Source organism: Sinocyclocheilus grahami, unplaced genomic scaffold, assembly GCF_001515645.1.
Source record: "Sinocyclocheilus grahami isolate Dianchi unplaced genomic scaffold, SAMN03320097.WGS_v1.1 scaffold1103.1, whole genome shotgun sequence".
Lineage (NCBI taxonomy): Eukaryota > Metazoa > Chordata > Actinopteri > Cypriniformes > Cyprinidae > Sinocyclocheilus > Sinocyclocheilus grahami.
In genome coordinates, this window is record NW_015506282.1 from 208143 (window position 1) to 228455 (window position 20313).

Genomic DNA, 20313 nt, shown 5'->3' on the forward strand with positions numbered 1-20313 from the left:
TTTTGACTGGTAGTGTATATAGGTACTATTTTTCTGATTAATGTTGACTGGTTGTATCTTGTATAGAAAATCAGTTACAGTAACTGCGGTCCAGGGGATTAGATGGCCCTCCGTAGGGTGCACATGGCCACTGCAACCATCACAGTCTAGTCCTCACCACCCCAATGCCCCATGCTATGTTTGTTTATTGTACATTGCCCAGATCTCAGGCGACACACAGAAATGTCAAGCTGAGGATGTGGCAGGTTTGTAGCTCTGGGATAATAGGTTTTATATCATCAACTTAGTACCAAACTTTCTCATATCTGATGGATGGGATGTAAAATTTGTTTGGTCCAGCACAACTTACTGTGTCGAGCTTATTGATCATCAACAATCTGGAAAGAACATAAAAAAAAAAAAAAAACTTGGAACAACACCATGACATTCATGTGATTGACACCTGGGTGATGGTACCAAGAAACACACCCACTTTCCCGCTTCCAAAATTGGCTCAGTTTCTAAATCCACTTTGTCTCAGAAGTCAAATTTGGAATGCAGCATCTACAGAAAATCACAAATGCAGGACACTTCTCAGGTGTGGTTAAGGCATGATTTGGTCGGCGTCAGCTTAAGAAAAGCATTGTAATGATGTTCAAAGCTCAAGATGGAGCAACATTTGTTTTGATGTCCTCCTCTGGTATTTTGAAGAGCCTAAAGGTAATTTGAGATCCAGCTGCTCAAAGGAAGTGTCTGCATCTGGTATGCTGGTGCCACAGGACACAGGGTCTGATTTTCAGGGAAGCACCCACTTCATCAGGAGTTCGCTTTCCATCAGATGTTTGAGAGGAGAGGAGAGGAGGAATGCTTTGTTCCTCCCTTCCTACCGGGCTCATCTGTACATTAAAGCCTTAGTGACCCACCCCTCCCATTGTCACTACACATACTGACCTGTTTAATGTCCTTTTTAACCTGTTTAATGGAGATGATGTTCCTATGACCGCAATCTGGTACAGTTTTTTTTGTCTTTTCAAGGTTAGGTGTCCGGGTCCAAGCCTAGGCCTGAGCAGTGCCTTCATATCAACTGCCTGGAAATGGTGGTGTTTTTTCTGACCCTAAAAACCTTCCTTTCCAGCCCTACGGGGGCACCATTTCCTTGTCCAATCGGACAACATTACAGAGTGGCCTTCATAAACTGCCAAGGCAGTCTCAGGTTGTGGCCCTATACAAGATGGTGAGGTGCCTCACCCAGGCGAGAGGATCACTTTGGCACCCCCGATCCAAGTTATAGAGCCTCCATCTGTGGCCCCTCAACGGGAGCCTTTGCAGCTCCCAGTGAGGGTAGCCAACACTATATCAGAGGCTAGAGCCCTGTCTACAAGACACCTCTGTGCCCTCAAGTAGTCTGTATTCTCTGAATCCAGGATGAAGACCCGTCCTATTGTAATGTATTGTCCATTCTGTCCTTTTTACAGGAGCTGCTGGATAAGAGGTGTACCCTTCCATGCTTAAAGTATATGTGGTGGCCATCATGGCGAATCACACTCTTGTGGCCGGCCAGTCTGTAGGCAAAAACGAGCCAGGAGACTGAACCTGCCTTGCCCTCTTACCGTTCCGACCTGGGATCTGTTCACGGTCCTCAGGGCCCTTCAAGGTGCTCTGACTTGTGGCCCCTGTCACTTAAGACCGCCCTGCTGCTAGCTTTAGCATCAGTCAAGCAAGTGGGTGACCTTCAGGCGTTTTCAGCGAGCACTTCCTGTCTGGGGTTTGGGCCTAACGACTGCAAAGTCATCCTCAATCCAAGGCATGGCTATGTGCCTAAAGTGCTCTCTACTCTATTCAGAGCACAGGTCATTCTTATTACACCTTATTAGCTCTCCCCGCCGCAGAGAATAAGCAGGGTGCTAACTTACTTTGCCTGGTCCCTCAGGAAATATGTACCGTATAGACTGCTCTAGCCACTATCAGCAATCAGAGCAGCTCTTTGTGAGCTTCAGATGCCGCTCTGTACTTATTACTTATTAAAAGTACTTAAGTACTTTTCAAAATTGTTACTATTTTTTAACTATCGTTAACCGTTGCTTTCAGAAAAATATATTAATATTTAGTGAGATTAATGCTTTAATGGTTATGAAAATTAGAGAGAATAATTTAGTAGTAGTAGTATAGAGAATAATCTTTTCTGGACTGGCATGTTTTATTCCTGATTAAAATGCAAAAATGTATAAGTGTAAACAAATGTCTGAATAAAGATATGGCATATTTAAATATTTGACGTTATTTAATAAATACCAAAGTGAATAAAAATTCTGAATGGCTGTTTGAAAATATGTAAATATTGTCTGACTTCCTTTGACCTCTGTGACAAACAAGCAGGTGTCAGGAGTTGTGCAGCACTGCTGTGTGTGTGTGTGTGTGTGTGTGTGTGTGTGTAGAGGGGGTAACCATGGTAACGGCTGTATTTCTGCTGTTCCTAAAGTGCCTCATGCTGTCAGAGAGTGAACTGCCTTTTTATTCAGCCCATCTGCTGCTTTGTTCAGATCAATGAGAAAATCTGACTTTCACCCAGCAAATGCACAGTGCTTTAAGTGGTCGATGCAAAATAAGCTCATGTGCTTTCTAAAAATCGAAGCCATTCGGATAATAAGATATCTAGTATTATTCATTTAGTTTGATGTGCCCAAGACAACAATACCGTTCATTTTCATTACTGTTGTTACGTTCAAAGCGCGTCCTCAAAGCACTCGCAGCACGATGCACGATATGCCATTACAACAATATATTTTCAAAATCCATCACTTACCCTTATCTGGCTCACTTTCTTTTCTCTTTTCCCACTTTTCTGCAGTCCGCACCAGTTTTATAGTGCTGCCTCTTCATTTTCAAACATTAACACACGCGACTGAAACTTTATCAAAGTCATTATTACCGAGCATTACTAGCTGAACCCTGACAGGGGGGGCCTATGCAACCGCTTACATCACTTATTAGGTCGGGCCGGCTCTGGTCGATAATATCAAACGCAGCGCTAAGATCCAGTTGCACTAATAGAGAAATACAACCACGATCAGATGATAAGAGCAGGTCATTTGTAACTCTGATGAGAGCAGAGTTAACAAATTAGTTAAAATGTTTTTTTTTAATTTCCTTTAATCATGTCTTTTGTTGCCCAATTAAACCAGGAAAGCCACTGATGCTCGCTCAAAAACAGCCCAACTTAAACAATCCAGCTTTTTTCTGGTATCAAAAAATTGTGCCCTTATAACCCTGGGACATAGTTAAATAGAGCATAATATTAGCTTTCAAAGTTATTGCATGTAATTAATTAAATATATTTAATGCTGTTTGATGCATTTCATTTGGCCCTGCCCTGACAACAAAGCAAAGTTTCTGGGTGTTGTGATGTGCCACAAAGACCCTGGTGAGGAGTGGATGACGTCCTGCAGTGAGGTTGTGTTCAGTGATTTTACTTCCTGATGGACTCTTACTCAATGAAGGACTGGTATTCAGTAATAGAGATCCCAAATGATCTGAAGATCTTCTTATAGGCCTTCTAGAAATCTGGGCATGCCTTGAACTGTAATGAACTTTCTTAATCTTGTATAGTGTTTCAAACATGCTAAGCAAAATAGTTGCCTACACACAGATGGAACTACATATCACAGTAATACCAATATTACAAAAATCAGTAGTATATATGAGTGTATTGATTTAGCCATGGCTAGCCTCTGAGGTGTTTGCGTGTAAGGATCACTGTACTGTCGCTAGCCTCACACTGTTGAATAGAAGGAAACAGCGGTCAGTGACTTTTCCTTCCCCTGAAAGAGAATTTCCTCCTGAGCGCTCAAACTCTCATTTGAGTTCAGAGAAACCTACAAACCAGTAACATGGACATGCTCTTTCTCCTCTTATTAACACTGGAGCGTTTTTATGCATTAAGTGAGTATTAATATTATGATTATTTACTGGCTTTCCTATCTTGTTGGTTAGGGACGATCTGAGCAAAAACCTGAGTTATATGAACTGTTATTGGAACTATAGCAGGTTCGCTGAACTGATTAAATATGTATTCATAAACATTCAGAATACATTTTATTAATAACATTATATATATATACATTAATAACATTAATAACAGGATTAAATTCATTGTTATTATGTATATTACAAATGTTCATGTTTTTTTTTATTTGGATGTTTTGTTATATTATTTTATTGAGTGTTCATTACAGATCCATGTAGCATTATATAATGTATGTTAATAACGGTGTATATTATAAAGTATGATAAATGGTTATTTTAAACTTGAACTTTCAACTTTTCAACTTTCAAGAAGCTTCATCTATCAGTCCTTTTAACATTGATTATAAAACTGATTTCACTGATTAATACAAATAGCTAACACTAATTGTCATTTGCAAGCTTTTTTGGATGTGTTATTTTGTGAGTGTGTATCAGTGAGGTGACAAACTTATCTTGCATCGAGACGAGACCATGTGCCTCCCTGAAGACTTTCTGACTTCTACTGTGGCCTGCAATCCAGATTGTATTGGTTTTCTCTCACTCATTTCTAATGTGTCTGAAAAAATCCAGAAACGAGTTACAGCTTTCTCCACCCATACATCAGGTCCTATATTGGCTGTTGAAGTGAAGTGTGACATTATCATGAGTGGAGTTTATGAAAAGACTTTCTCACCTTAGACTTTCTTTACCATACAGTGGCCAAAAGTCTTGCTTCGAAATAAAGAAACTATCTTCGCAAGTCCAAAGAAACCATGACAATCCTACTCAGTGTTCTTATTCAGAGATATTGATTGTAATGTCTGATCTGTATGTTTTTATCAGATTACTCTGATCATCAAACTAACACGTGCAAACAACTATTTATTTTCCGCTAGGTGGTTTTCTGATCGCACACACTAATAAAGGGTTATGTCTGAGCACACACAAGAGTATGGTGGTCCTGAGGAAGTGTGATGAGAGTGACCCGTCTCAGCAGTGGATCTGGACCAGCAGCATGAGACTCAATCACACACTTATGTCCAGATGTCTGTGGGTCAATCAGAGCACCAACATCCCGCACCACACTCGCCTGGTCAAACTCAGGGACTGCGATACTGCACCGGCATGGAAGTGCTACAACCACCGAGGGATCTTTGGATTGGCAGAGATGCCGATGTTCCTGAAAAAACAGGGTGAACGGGCTGTTGTCTGCTTTGAGCAAAGGAATTCAAACTGGTCCATGATCACGATGGACTCTGAGGGGAGACAGGTGTCCAAGTCTCTCTGCCCTGCCACAGGTCAGCTGACTGTCTAGCCATCACATAAATGTCCACTTACATCTGTCTTGGCAATTAGCCTTTGGGTTGATTTGATTGGCATTTGTGAATAGGCCTACAATATAATACAGTACAGTATTAGACTGCTATATGTATGCTTATCTATCATGATTTAAAACATTAGTAGAAAAATATGTCTCAAACATGTAGTCTAATTGGTCTAATACTTAGACCAAAATATCAATGTACAAAGAAACATATTTGAATGTTATGCAATCATTTCAAATTACTGTAGTTAGTTACAGTAAGTAACATGGCTTGTGATGTCAGGATCATTTACGAAACTTTGGCCTTAACTACAAATCATCAATAAGCGATCAAGTTGAATCGATTGAGCACAGGTGCATTACGGGCTTCAAGGAGTGATGCATCATTTAGGTTACAGTACCTTAATGAAACGCACAATATACAAGTATTATAATCTATGTATTTATGCTGTCCAGGGTGGTTATTCATATTATTAAACCACATCTAGTTTTCAACAAGTTCATAGGAAAAAATGTGCCTCTCCCTACATTCACTGCTTTGCGTTTGTGGCAGTAAAACACCAACAGCTTTGTTGGAGCCACTTTTAGCATCACTTACTGGACATGTCACTTTGAAAGTGTTGTGAAACATGCAAGAAGCAACATAACATAATTTTGTAGAAATGTTGTGACTTCCTTGTTTCCAGGTGAGCCTGGGTTGCCAGTTTTGCACCATTATAAAGCACTCATGATAAAAAAGCCATCTAAAAAATGTTTATTTTCTAAATGCACTTGCAGTGAAAACACATCATGCTGCATAAAGGTAACATCAGTCTTTTTTTTTCAACAGGCCCATCCACAGTTTCAACAATGACACAGTTTCCAGTGAAACAGGTTTCAGTTTTTTCCACAGGGGAAATGACCACGCTAACAGTCCCTGCCATTACTCAAAGCAGAGCGGTGACCCACCACAGTAACACAGTCAGAAGCAGAACTAAACGCACTGCTACCACTGCTCTTGGTGATCTGATAACATTTACTGCCAAAACAGACTTTAAGGAGAACTACACTCAAACGCTTGAGACAGAATCACCCTACGAGATGAGTGATGTTACAGATGTGTCCTCCACTGCTCTGATGGTAACAGGAGCTCCTCATGTACCTCAGAATTTCACCCAGAATAGAGTTGACATGACAGAGATGACCTCAGATGTTATGGAGCAGACCCATAACCCTCTGACTTCTCAGACAGAGTTAACTATCTCCACAACAGATGCTGAGCCTTCAGGTTCTTCTAATGTGAGCACTGAAACTCAGACCACTTTAGACTTTCATACAGGACCGTCTGAAGCTAACAGCAGTGATGTAGATCCTACACTGACTGAGAGTTCAACCAGTAGTGTCCCAGTGTCAAACACAGATGGGGCATGGACAAATGCCACAACCAAAAGCTCAACCACAACAAAGATCATCAAAGATGTTCAGACTATGTTGCCATTTAAAACCAGAACGACCCGAGCAATTACTGAAGTTCTTCCTTATACAGATACTAGAGCTACTCCAAATACAGCCACCAGTTCTGCTAAAACTAGAGCAAGTGCAACAACCACCCTTACAGCCCCGTACACATCTACACCTGCCCCGGACACAGACACGTTCACATCAGCTACTTACACAACTACTGTGGCTCCAGCTACAACTGTAGAAACAACCACAACCACCATCACCACCACAGCTGCTCCGAGCACAAGAACCTCACCTCCACCATCTACCGTCACTCCTACCATGGCTTCCACAGCAAAGGTGAGCAATCAAATGGTACCTATATTCTCACAGATTTGAAGTTTTGCTATGGTATATCTGCTTACAGTCTTGTCTAATGCTGTCAAGAATTTCTGCAAATGCAACAGCTAACATGATTCAGACAAATTCAGTAAAGCAAGGTTTCAGGTAGTTTTGAAATTTGGAAAATCAGCAAATGCACCATCAAAGGACAAGGTACAAACGTTCTGATGTCTACTTTGCTACCAAATGTTGGACACAAAATGTACAAGCTCTAATTTGGATGGCTGGTTACTACATAACTTCAGTAGAAACCCTTGAGATTGTCTTGTACCTGTAAGAAACTGCAGGACAATCAGTGCTGCCATTCACACGAGTCACGTCAGTGTACCTCTCAACATGTTTACATTTACATTCATGCATTTGGCTGGCACTTTTATCCCAAGTGACTTACATTGCATTCATTTGCACTTTATCAGTTCATGCATTCCCTGGGACTCGAACACATGGCCTTGGCATTGCATCACCATGCTGCACTGTTTAAACCACACCACTAATATTAAGAAATTACAGTGAACACATAACTTCAGCCGCTCAGTCTCAATTTAGAAATAGGCCACTTATGACAAATACTTGGGGCTTTGCAAACATTTGACATAAATCATTGCCATTTGACATTTTGTTTATGTGCACATTGTCTAAGAAAATTAGTTTATTTTTATACTACTGGTCAATATCAGTTCCTCTTTAATTTTCTGTTGTATATTTCTTGTTTGTAGTTTACAACGACGGAGGCTGTCAGGTGTCTGGTGAATGTGACTGCAGAGAGTATTAATATGGATTATTGTGCGTTTAATTTCACAACACCTGGAAAATCCTGTAGCTTCATTATGAATGATACTTCTCACTTCACAAGATGTTCTGAAGATATCAAGCGTCCCAACCATTATACATGCCTGATGATGGGTTTGACTCCCGGTGCTACCTATTTGTTTGGAATAATGTCTGAGATAGATGGCATACACTTAAACGTTACAGTTCAAACTGGTAAGTCCTCTTACATTTCTTCATAGCTTTAGTTTTCTGAATCTGAACCCTTGAACAGAAGTGTCATGAACCAGAGGAGGGCTCTCGTGTTCTCTATTTAAATAGAGAATATTTTACACAAAAGCATGCAGTGATTTATGGTTGCTTTGTACCGTTCTTCTTGTTCACATTGATATGGTGGAACACATTGTTCTGACAGATTTGATAAAGCACCTGCATTCACACAGATTCCAGAGGATGTATCTGTGAACGGCTGTAGGCATGCTGTATATAAGTGTTTTTCACTGAAGTCTTGGCAGCCGCGCTGAACACTGTGTTCATAAGAGCCATCACTGACCCTCTCTGACTCTCATTTCCTTGTCATGGGCATCTTTGGGCTGTAAAGATGAATTAACTTTTTTCCTCTTCTGTCAGACTTATGTCAGACTTATATTATTATGCTTAAACTTTTTTGCTAATGTTACATGTTACTCAAAAAATTTATTAATTGCTAAGGGTTTCTAAATCCTCCAAGCAGAATTCCTTTAGCTGTGTTTATTGGAGGGGTTTCTTTCATGTACAGCCCACTTCAAGTCCCCCCGATCCACAGCATTTCAACCTGATAGAGATCTGGACTTTGACTTGGCCATTCCAGAACTCTTAATTACTTTCTTCTAGATCATTGCTCTATGGATCTGCTGGTTCATCTTAAATTTTTTCCTGATGCCTTCACGTTCTCCTCAGGCATCTTTTTGTATGATATGAAATTCTTAGTTGACTTTATGATGGGAACCACTGTAGTGTTTGGCTTTTGCCAAACATGATGTTTGGAACTGTGGGCAAACGACTCAACCTTTGACTCATTTGTCCAGGATACATTGTTCCAGAATTCCTGTTCCACATGTAGGAAAACTTGAGTCATGCCTTGACTTTCTTTTTCAAGACCAGAAGCTTCTTCCTTGCTGTCCTCCCTTGTAGACCCAATTTGTGTTGTTTTTAATGGTTGACTGGTGCACGTTCACGTTGACTGTTGCTAGAGCTGCCTACAGATCCCTCAATGACACCTCTTGGAAGGAATCTTGATGGGATGAGCCCCATTATGACTGACCTGAAGCCATGGAAAAGAGTTTCTTCTGAGACATTCCAGCAGATTTTTGTAGATCTTCGAAATCTTGGCATGATGGTACCATGTACTTCAAAGCTTATGACCAAACTAGCCCAATTTATTGAGATTTATATAATGTGTGGCCCTCCTCGTTATTGATTTTTAACTTATTGCACTTGTTGCATTAATTGCAAATTAGCTCTATGAAGCATTTTAAAACCTGTGGATATACTGAATGTTTTATACATGCTGAGTTACTGTAGTTTTTCGGTAATGCTTTAGATTGCAGCCAGCAATTTACAGCGTTAGTAAACTGAATTTACAGCATACGTTTTCGTAATAATAGTGTACCTGTACAGTGTGTACATGTAGGCCTACGGTAACAATATGCAAAGTTTGGGGAATAAAAGTGTAACAACATGTAAAATTACAAATGATTAAGTATTTTGAAATGAAGGGGTACCTATTCTAATATTACGTGGTATGCATGACTTACTATGCTAAACAACAATCTTCTGGGAGCAATTTAGCAAGAACATACACTTTTTGTAATATTACATTGGCATTATATGATACATACAGGCCTAGGTGTTTATAACCACATATTCTATTAGTACAGGATACATGATGGAGATTACTAAACAACAAAACTGGAAATCTAGGAAAATTAGTTAATGAGTTTCTGCTTTGATTTATAATTTACCATATAGTCTACTTACCTTACAGAAGTATTGAGTCGATCTCAGCTACGGGTCAGGCCAGCAATCCTTCACTCTCCAACTTCCCAACACCACTATCACCAATTACATTCTTCTGATGTTCAGTTTGCATGACACTGTAAACCATCAAGGTGCAATGCAGCTTAAAACAAGCTTACCTCTTTTCAGCTGTTCACAGAAAATAAAATACATGATACAGCACTTCTCAGTGTACTCACATCTCAGTGTATATATATATATACACTGTATAACTGATGTTTTTTATAGCAAAAAAGTAGAGGATTTAATTTGGTCATCAAACAAAATAAATTAAAACTATTGCAACATTTTTGCAACAACTCTGTAATTACTGTGCAAATATACCCTTGTTCTGTGTGTGTCTGAAGTGTTACCACCTTGTTCCATGTAGTTATTGGGTAAGTACAACAAATTGCTCCTAAACGATTGTTGTGTAGTACAGTAGGTAATACGTACATACATACCAGGTAATATCTCCATCATGCCAAGTTTTTCTAACCCAACATGGTAGGCTGTTTTATTTAACTCGAAAATTACTATACTACTGGGTTTAAATGAACCAAGTGAGTTTTTAAATTAAAATCACACAGAATATGACAACCGTAACAACACAGGTAACAGGTAAAAATCAAAAGGTGAAAATTTATTACACCAGAAACTGACAAAAATATAACCATGTAAAGTGCAGAAAAAAACAACAACTCCATAGTTACAAAGCTTATAGCTACAGTTAAACCAAATTACTTTTGAAAATTGTAATACTGAATAACTTATGTTTAAGTACAAAGTTGAGAAGGTATTTTGTTCAAAAAACAAACACTACGGCCAAACCATAATGACAGCATAAAACACACAGCCTAAAAGCCTGTAATAAACAGTGAAAGTCAGGAATAAACTGTGCATTTTATCAAATCTACAGTCTCTGTTTAAAGCGTTTTTATCCACTCTTCTCTAGCACCATTTCAGCTTGTTCAGTTACCGGAGTCATACCGAAATCTGAAGGTGTGTTCACGACATATCGTAGTTACCGTGATTACCAGATACCAACTCGTAAAAAGTGTTCATGTCCTCGTAGAACTTGTTTTCTGAGCTACAGCTTGTACCACCTGACCACCTCAGATTCATTAGGCACTATGTTTATTGATAGTGCTATAGTTCTGAGTCCAAGGGTGTGAACTAGCTCCAAGTAGAACGTCACGTGTTGTCTCGAAATCACATTGCGTAATTACAACATTGCGTGAATGCAGCATGACTCATAGATATGTATAGGTAGATTCCTCCTTACCAACTGTTTCTATGGACCGCTATACGTAAGCCGTCCGCCATATTGGAATGTAAACGCCGGTCTGTGAATATCGGAGAGCAATGCCGGTGAATCTGCATCAACAATGACTACAGCATGAAATCAAGATAATCGTTTCTTTAATGTTTACTGTGTTATATGTAATATTGTTGCTGGGTTGGAGAATGTCTCTACAGTATTGTCTGACAGAAAAATGTTTCTGGGAATGGCAATCAGTCCCATTTTGTTATCTAAATGAACATTGTATAAGTAAGCAACTAATTTTTTTAATGTTCTTTCACCAAACAGTTTGATAAGTCCTGCTTTAAAGCAGAGTGTGACAGTATGAGTTTAATCATCTCTGAGTTAATGTGAGCTCATTTTACACTGGTAAAGTCATCATGTTCCACAGGACACAGAAACACCTCTAACCAACAGCAGGTTTTACTCCTAACAAAAGACCAACAGCTTTTTTATCGTTATTTCCAGGATATTTTCAGCTCGCCTCCTCCCTTCCTGCTTTACCAGACTACCCGCCTACATATCCTGTCTTTTACTGCCAGTTACCCATGATGCACACACACTTATGCATCATCACATACTCACTCTTCAGTTGAGTGTTTTCAGAAAACACTAATGTTGAGATTGTGAGATGATGGTGAATATATCAGCACTGGCAACTGGGTTCATTCTGTCATTATTTATTCACCTTCATGTCGTTCCAAACCTGTATCTTCGTTGTAAAATTTGAGTTTTTATTCCTATATGTCACTAAATGTAATGAACTTCTAAACACAAAATGAATCTAATGTAAAAAGTTGAGGATATTTAATGACACGTTTGTCATTCCTGCAGCTCCTGCTCCCGTCAGATCATTGACTCTCCAGAGCAACGGCAGTCAGGACTCTCTTAAAGCCGCCTGGATTCCTGCTATCGGATACGTGGATTCCTACGAGCTCTCTCTGTCACCCTCCATCTCATCAGAACGGGACCTTACCCTACCTCCAAATACAACTTATTGGGTTTTTAGTGGCTTGACACCTGGAAAAATGTATCAAGTTTTAGTGAAGACAAAGAGAGGAGAACTAACAGCTGAGACCAGGACAATAGGGAGAACAGGCAAGAACTATGACAAATCTTACGTATTTGTACCTTATTTACCCCTAAAAGCCAATTCACACCACACCGAAAGACACAGGCCAACACTAACAGTACAGTATGCCACTTCTCAGACATTCCAAGACCCGACAAACACCAATTCAACATGTTCAAAAGGCAAAAACAAGCGCCGACTAATGCCAGCAGATACCAACAGGTGTATACCGATCAGACAAAATCTAACAAACATGCCTGTTACTGTTTATGTCTGTGCAGTGTGAATTGGCCTTAAATGGTACACATTAGTACCTTAAAGTTACATATTATATATTATTATCTAACGTGTACATACAAGTCAAGTCAAGTCACCTTTATTTGTATAGCGCTTTATACAATACTGGTTGTGTCAAAGCAGCTTAACAGAGTCAAACAGGAAAATAATTTGTCAATAATGCAAGAAGACAATAGCAGTAATTTTTCAGCTAAAGTCAGCTCATTGATGATTCAGTGATGTCATCATCCAGTTCAGCTCTCCTCCAATAGTGTCTGTGCAATCAGTCAAGCGTCCCCAACTAAGAAAGCCAAAGAAACCAAAACTCCATCGGTGACAGAAATGGAGAAAAAACCTTTGCAGAAACCAGGCTCAGTCGGGGGGCCAGTTCTCCTCTGGCCAGACCAAACCAGCATGGTGTGGTTTAATTCCAGGCTGCAACACAGGTCAGATTGTGCAGAGGACTCAACTGGTTCCTGTGGTCTTGTCTTGGTGGCCGTCTAGGAGACAAGGTCCTCACTGGGGATCTGTCTCTGGGGCTCATCTAGTTGTCCACATTCAGGACATTCAGGGGTGTAGAGGTCCTCTCTAGGTGCTGATCCACCATCTGGTCTGAATATGTACTGGATCCGGGTTACTGCAGTGACCATCTGATCTGGATACAGGCTGGATCTGGTGGCTACGGTGACCTCGGAATAAGAGAGAAACAGACTAATATTAGCGTAGATGCCATTCTTCTAACGATGTAGCAAGTACATCGGGTGTTATGGGAAGTGTTCCCGGTTCTGGTTGTCCTAATTAACGCAGCCTAAAAATTATTTAACGGATTTGAATATTAGAAATGTGTTAGTGTGTTATGTGTAAGCCAGGTTAAAGAGATTTAAACGGACAGAGTGTGTCTGCCTCCCGAACAATGTTAGGTAGGTTATTCCAGAGTTTGGGCGCTAAATAGGAGAAGGATCTGCCGCCCGCAGTTGATTTTGATATTCTAGGTATTATCAAATTGCCAGAGTTTTGAGAACACAGCGGACGTGGAGGACTATAATGTAACAAGAGCTCGTTCAAATACTGAGGTGCTAAACCATAGCTTAACAGAGTCAAACAGGAAAATAATTTGTCAATAATGCAAGAAGACAATAGCAGTAATTTTTCAGCTAAAGTCAGCTCATTGATGATTCAGTGATGTCATCATCCAGTTCAGCTCTCCTCCAATAGTGTCTGTGCAATCAGTCAAGCGTCCCCAACTAAGAAAGCCAAAGAAACCAAAACTCCATCGGTGACAGAAATGGAGAAAAAACCTTTGCAGAAACCAGGCTCAGTCGGGGGGCCAGTTCTCCTCTGGCCAGACCAAACCAGCATGGTGTGGTTTAATTCCAGGCTGCAACACAGGTCAGATTGTGCAGAGGACTCAACTGGTTCCTGTGGTCTTGTCTTGGTGGCCGTCTAGGAGACAAGGTCCTCACTGGGGATCTGTCTCTGGGGCTCATCTAGTTGTCCACATTCAGGACATTCAGGGGTGTAGAGGTCCTCTCTAGGTGCTGATCCACCATCTGGTCTGAATATGTACTGGATCCGGGTTACTGCAGTGACCATCTGATCTGGATACAGGCTGGATCTGGTGGCTACGGTGACCTCGGAATAAGAGAGAAACAGACTAATATTAGCGTAGATGCCATTCTTCTAACGATGTAGCAAGTACATCGGGTGTTATGGGAAGTGTTCCCGGTTCTGGTTGTCCTAATTAACGCAGCCTAAAAATTATTTAACGGATTTGAATATTAGAAATGTGTTAGTGTGTTATGTGTAAGCCAGGTTAAAGAGATTTAAACGGACAGAGTGTGTCTGCCTCCCGAACAATGTTAGGTAGGTTATTCCAGAGTTTGGGCGCTAAATAGGAGAAGGATCTGCCGCCCGCAGTTGATTTTGATATTCTAGGTATTATCAAATTGCCAGAGTTTTGAGAACACAGCGGACGTGGAGGACTATAATGTAACAAGAGCTCGTTCAAATACTGAGGTGCTAAACCATTCAGGGCTTTATAAGTAATAATCAAGATTTAAAAATCTATACGATGTTTAATAAGGAGCCAGTGCAGTGTTGACAGAACCGAGCTAATATGGTCATATTCCTGCTTCGAGTAAGAACTCTAGCTGCTGCATTTTGGACCAGCTGGAGTTTGTTTATTAAGAGTGCAGAACAACCACCCAATAAAGCATTACAATAATCTAACCTTGAGGTCCCAAACGCATGAATTAACATTTCTGCATTTGACATTGAGAGCATACAGTATTAGTACCTTTTGAAAGGATACCACCCCAGTGACAGTTTTAAAAAAAAAAATTCTCAGGGTGTAGCGACTGGTAAGATCAGCTAATGATCATTAACGGAGAGCTTCAGTTAACTAGAAACCATTTACAACCAGTTACGATTATAAAATAAATAGCTACAGAATGACATATATGGGCCATTCTTCAGAATTGGTTCAAAGTCAGAGTTGGAAATATCTTGAAAACAATGTATTTTTTACAAATTTTGTATGTATGCAAATTGTACAATATCCAAGGTACACATTTCTAGTAATTGTGCAATTAATTCTCATTTTGAATTTTCAGAATTTTGGAATATTTTGCCTCTCCTCAAATTTGTCACTACTGCAAAACACAGTAATATATAATTTAATATGAAGGGTTATATTGACATATTAAGATTTTGTTTACATCTAGCTTGCAAATATAATTTATGCTATTTTATTAAAACATTTTCAGAGGTAAATCAAGAACAATTACAATTTTAACAATATTTCAAGTGTTATTTATGAGATTTGTTGTATTTTGAATCCAATCTTTCTTTGTAAAAGGCAAAAAGTTGATCATACTGATTTCAAAGTTAAGGATTCATTAGTTTGAATATACATTGAACCAAACACCATCATATCATCTTAGTTGATAATTCAGTATACTTTTTTTTTTGACAAAACATTCCATGTTTCAGTCGTGACTGCATATTTTCGGTAGTGACTGTGATGTTTTGGTAGCGACCACATGACATTAGAGTTTTAACTCACATACTAAAACACTACTAAACAATACTAAAATACTACAAATTTGCATAACTATACTAAAATGTTGTTTATTTCCCCCAAAATAAAAGATTATGTGTTGCCTTTTGTCACTACCGAAACAATGATGACATGTTTCGTTCGTGACTGTTTCGGTAGTGACAATTTTAGATACTTTTGAACCCTAGCTCAAAAATGCTAATCAGCACATGGCTACCTAGCAGTTCTGAACAGTTTTACACATATAAAAACTAAATGATTTGGAATAACACCCAAAAAAGTGTGCTTAATTGCAGAAAAAAAGGTGTTCGGTAGTGATGTTTCTTAAAGTTACACACAGATTTTTCAGACTTTTTAACACATTTATCTCAAAATGATGGGACCTATCTACTCACCCTGTAGCTATGAGAGAGACACAGGAATAATTCCTCATCATAAATGTAGGGTTGTAGTTAAAATCAGTCTCAGCCAATGGACAAAAACATGCACTGTTTCGGTAGTGACATGAAAACACGGGACACATTTTTTTTTACATTAAGTTTCATAATTTAAAAGGAAAAATATAAAATAAATATTTTTTTAACTTCACTTAAAAAAAAAAAAAAAGATATTTAAAAAAAATAATAAATAAAAAAAAATCATTTTCAAAAGTTGAAATTTAGGGGTTAGGGTTCTCCCAATTGAAATGACCCAATAAATAATGATTTAATAAATATTAAGTTATTGTGTGTTTCAATAGATAATAGAAGGATCTTAGGAAACATCTAAGATATGAGTACTTAAATGCTTTTTAAAAGTGTTTTTGGGTTGTGAGACAGCAGTTTTCACCAATTCTGTAGAATGGCCCATATATGTATTTGAATAACAGATGATTCATTGCCTTGTCAACCGATGGTTCATCGATACAAATAACCTGAGATCTTTATGAGTTCTTGTTGTGTCTGTTGCTCATCAGCACCAGGATGGGCGGCTCATCTCAAGCTGGAGGCCCTTAATGAGAAGACCCTGCACTTGTCCTGGTCTCCTCCTGATGGCGACTGGGATTTCTACCGTATCCTGCTGTTCACTGGCTCTTCTGTGCTGATGAACCGGACGGTTGAAAGGAATCTTGTGGAGTTCAGCTTCACTAACTGGATTCTGATTCCAGGCCGCCTGTACAGAGCTGCTGTGAGTGTGGAGAGCGGATATCTGATCTCAACCGCAGGCTGCCACGGGAGACTAGGTGTGTTACTGATCAACTCAACTACTGCCGTGAAACTTGCAACAGTAAAACAGAAACCAACATGAAGCGGTCTTCACAAAACACAAAGTGCCTGCTCTAGTGAAAAAGAAGTGCGCTTAAATTGTATTGCATGTGCACATTTACTGTACTTCAGAGTTTTTTTAAACACTGTACTTGCAGATAAAATTATATTAACAACGAAAGGCCACTTAAGTGTACTTAATGTAATGAGAAACACTTACATGACTATGATTCTTAACACACTTAAGCACATTTTTAAACAGTGCACTTTGTATTCATGCCAAGTTAAAATGAGACTCACTGTCCAGCCTGCTTCAGCACAGCTGCTGGTGATTTTTAAGTGATCTCGAAGAGCTGGTTTAGCTGCTTCAGGTGTGTTTGATTTGGAGCTGAGCTCTGCAGGACAGTGGGTCTCCAGGAGCAGGACTGAAGACCACTGGTTTGTGCACAATAAGACCAGGGACAGGGGACACAAGAGGCAGGGTAAATTGTGAAATATAAACACAGTTCTCTGTTTTTCTGCACCTGTCCATCAGCTCCCCGGTCCGTTCAGAGGCTGAATGTCCGTCACAGTACAGAGACCTCGCTGAGTGCTGTATGGAGTGGTCCTGTCGGTGAGTGGGACAACTACACCGTCCTGCTGAAGGATGAAGACACGACTGTGGACACGCGGGCATTAGCCCATGATGCACAGGAATGCAACTTTAATAACCTGATGCCTGGACACACCTATACGATCACCGTGACGACCAATAGTGGAGAAGTTCAGAGTAGTTCGGCCCTCGTCACAGGAAGAACCAGTGAGTCATTCAGATGTCCAGTGATGTGCTGCTGAAATGGTGGAGCTGCTGGAATGACTAGAGTGTTAATTAACTTTACTTAAAAACAATGCCCTATAATATGTCTTTATGAATAATCTTCTGTGTGTGGTCAGTCCCTGCGCAGGTCACCCAGCTGCGGGTCAGTAATAAGGGCAGCACAGACGCTCTGCAGGTGCTCTGGGACGGGGCGGCCGGCGCGGTGGATCTGTACCGCGTGCTACTCATCCACGACAGCGTGGTCATGAAGAATGAAAGTGTGCCGCCCAATGTCACCTCCTACCACTTCCAGGGCCTGAGATCCGGCGCTCTGTACAGGACAGTGGTGACCACAGTGCACAGGGGTGACCTCTCACGCCAGACGGTGGCTGATGGGCGCACAGGTAATAGACTAAAAACAGAACATGAGGTGCATGTTATAATTCATACAGGGTATTTATTAAATAAGAGTAACAGATGAGAGTGAAGCTGGCATGCCAAAAAATGTCCTCATCCTCGGGCCATCCAAGATTAGGATGAGTGTGTTTCTTCATCAGATTTGGAGAAATGTAGCATTCCATCACTTGCTCAGCAATGGATGCTCTGCAGTGAATGGGTGCCTTCGTCCAAACAGCTGATTAAAACATCACAATAATCCACACCACTCCAGCCCATCAGTTAACAGCTTGAGAAGCCAAAAGCTGCATGTTTGTAAGAAAAAACCCGCTGCCTCCGGCTAAAATACGAGTCCATATTCCATAAGTAACGTAATTAGTTACTTTTTTATGGAGTAACGCAATATTGTAATGCATTACTTTTAAAAGTAACTTTCCCCAACACTGTTAGGGACTATGGACTTGTATTTTAGCAATGGTTTGAAGTTGATAACGTCTTGATGGATTTGTTTATTAAAAACATCCATCTTTTTCGCTTCAAAAGACGTTAATTGATGGACTGGAGTCATGTGGATTACTTGTCAATTACTTTTATCAGCTGTTTGAACTTAAGTGTCTTCAGAACTTTGTACAGTATTTTTATTTTTTTTTTCCTTGAAAAAAATTCTTAAGGCTGTGCTTATAAGATGCTGTTAAAAAACACGCAGTGGCCCCTGTGCAACCTGTTTAATCAGAATAGTTTCTTCAGATTTTCTTCTGTGTTCTTTAAGGATGACGCTGGACTTCACACACACTCTTATCTGGAGTTGCAGGAATGCTCCTGGAATTTTCAGGAAGCCTTGAATATGTCAAGGTCATTTGTGCGACTTCCTGCAGGGAATGTTGTTGTGGAGGGAGGATGTTGTTCTGTTCTGAGTGAACAATCATGCTTTAACTCGCCATTTTATTGGTGTTAACATAGTAACAAGCAGCTTGTCTTCAGAGTCGCTCATCATTAATTTAGACACTGATACTAAATTATTCACAATATAGTTTATATAAAAAAATTTAAACATTTTCTGTAGCTGCTTATAAGACTTTTGACCAGTTTTGGGCCTTCCTTCCCCACAAATCTATTTCAGTGTATCAGTATCTCTGGGTTGTCTTGATAGCACAGCTCTCTTTAGGATTTGCCACAGCATCTCAATTGATTTACCTGACGGAGCAAAGCAGCATTTGTCTTGGGCAAACATAAAACAAACAATACTTTTTTGGCAGCAGTGGTTTCTTTATTTAAGCTCACCTGTGCGATCCACACTTCGAGTCTCATCTCCTTGATTGACTCCATTAATATTTTGGAGAAGTCGTAACACAGTTTCCTTTACTTCTTCCAGCCTGCTCTGTCAATGATCACCCAATTTCTTTAATACAGTTTTGAAAATACAACTATTTATTATTAGTTTAGTCAGATTATGTTTGTTTTTAATTGTGACTTAGACGGAGATCAGACGGATACAGAAAGTCCGATATTTTCATAGTGTTCACAAACTTATTCTTGCCACTGTATAATATGTATATTTATATGTAGATGTATATATAATTATGTTTATAATTATAAATAATGAACTGCAAAAAATATTTTATATTTTGTAATATTAAATGTAATATAATTTAATTATATCAATAATTTTATTAAATTACTGTATATAATATAAAAATATAATTAAATATGTAATTAAATTGCCAATTTTTGCTGTGATGACTGGAAGTATGAAAAAGTTAATCATCACCCAGCATTACTTCACAGTTTGTGATCCATAATGTGCACAAACAGGTGCTTTGAAACAGTCTCTATTGTTATCATAAAAATAAAGACATAAATATGAGGAGCATATTTACATTTACATTTACATTTAGTCATTTAGCAGATGCTTTTATCCAAAGCGACTTACAAATGAAGACAATAAAAGCAGTCAAAACTAACAAAAGAGCAACAATATTAAATATAAGTGCAAATGACAAGTCTTGGTTAGCCTAACGCAGTACATTTTTATAAATAAAGATTTTTTATTTATATTCTTATATATTTATTTGTATTTCTTAAGTCAATTATTAAAGTATTACATATGTTACATAGGCTTATTGATTCATTTTAAGTATTTGGGATTTTAAGAGCAAGTGGAAAATGTGCTGAATGTTTCATTTCATCCAAGTGAAATTAGCAAGCAGTTAGACTGAATTTACATTCGTTTTAAA

At 39.2% G+C, this 20313-nt stretch overlaps 1 protein-coding gene across 1 annotated transcript in view; it reads left to right on the forward strand.

Moving 5' to 3' along the window:
- Window positions 1–3850: 3850 nt before the first annotated feature.
- Window positions 3851–20313, forward strand: part of LOC107566837 (protein tyrosine phosphatase receptor type B) — a 38622-nt gene continuing 22159 nt past the window's right edge. Inside the window, exons 1-8 of the mRNA XM_016252394.1 lie at window positions 3851–3918; window positions 4878–5279; window positions 6135–7087; window positions 7846–8113; window positions 12072–12335; window positions 16599–16865; window positions 17423–17686; window positions 17821–18087. Of these exons, the coding sequence (XP_016107880.1) occupies window positions 3867–3918; window positions 4878–5279; window positions 6135–7087; window positions 7846–8113; window positions 12072–12335; window positions 16599–16865; window positions 17423–17686; window positions 17821–18087 (2737 nt within the window). The 5' untranslated portion in view covers window positions 3851–3866. The remainder of the gene's footprint in view (window positions 3919–4877; window positions 5280–6134; window positions 7088–7845; window positions 8114–12071; window positions 12336–16598; window positions 16866–17422; window positions 17687–17820; window positions 18088–20313) is intronic.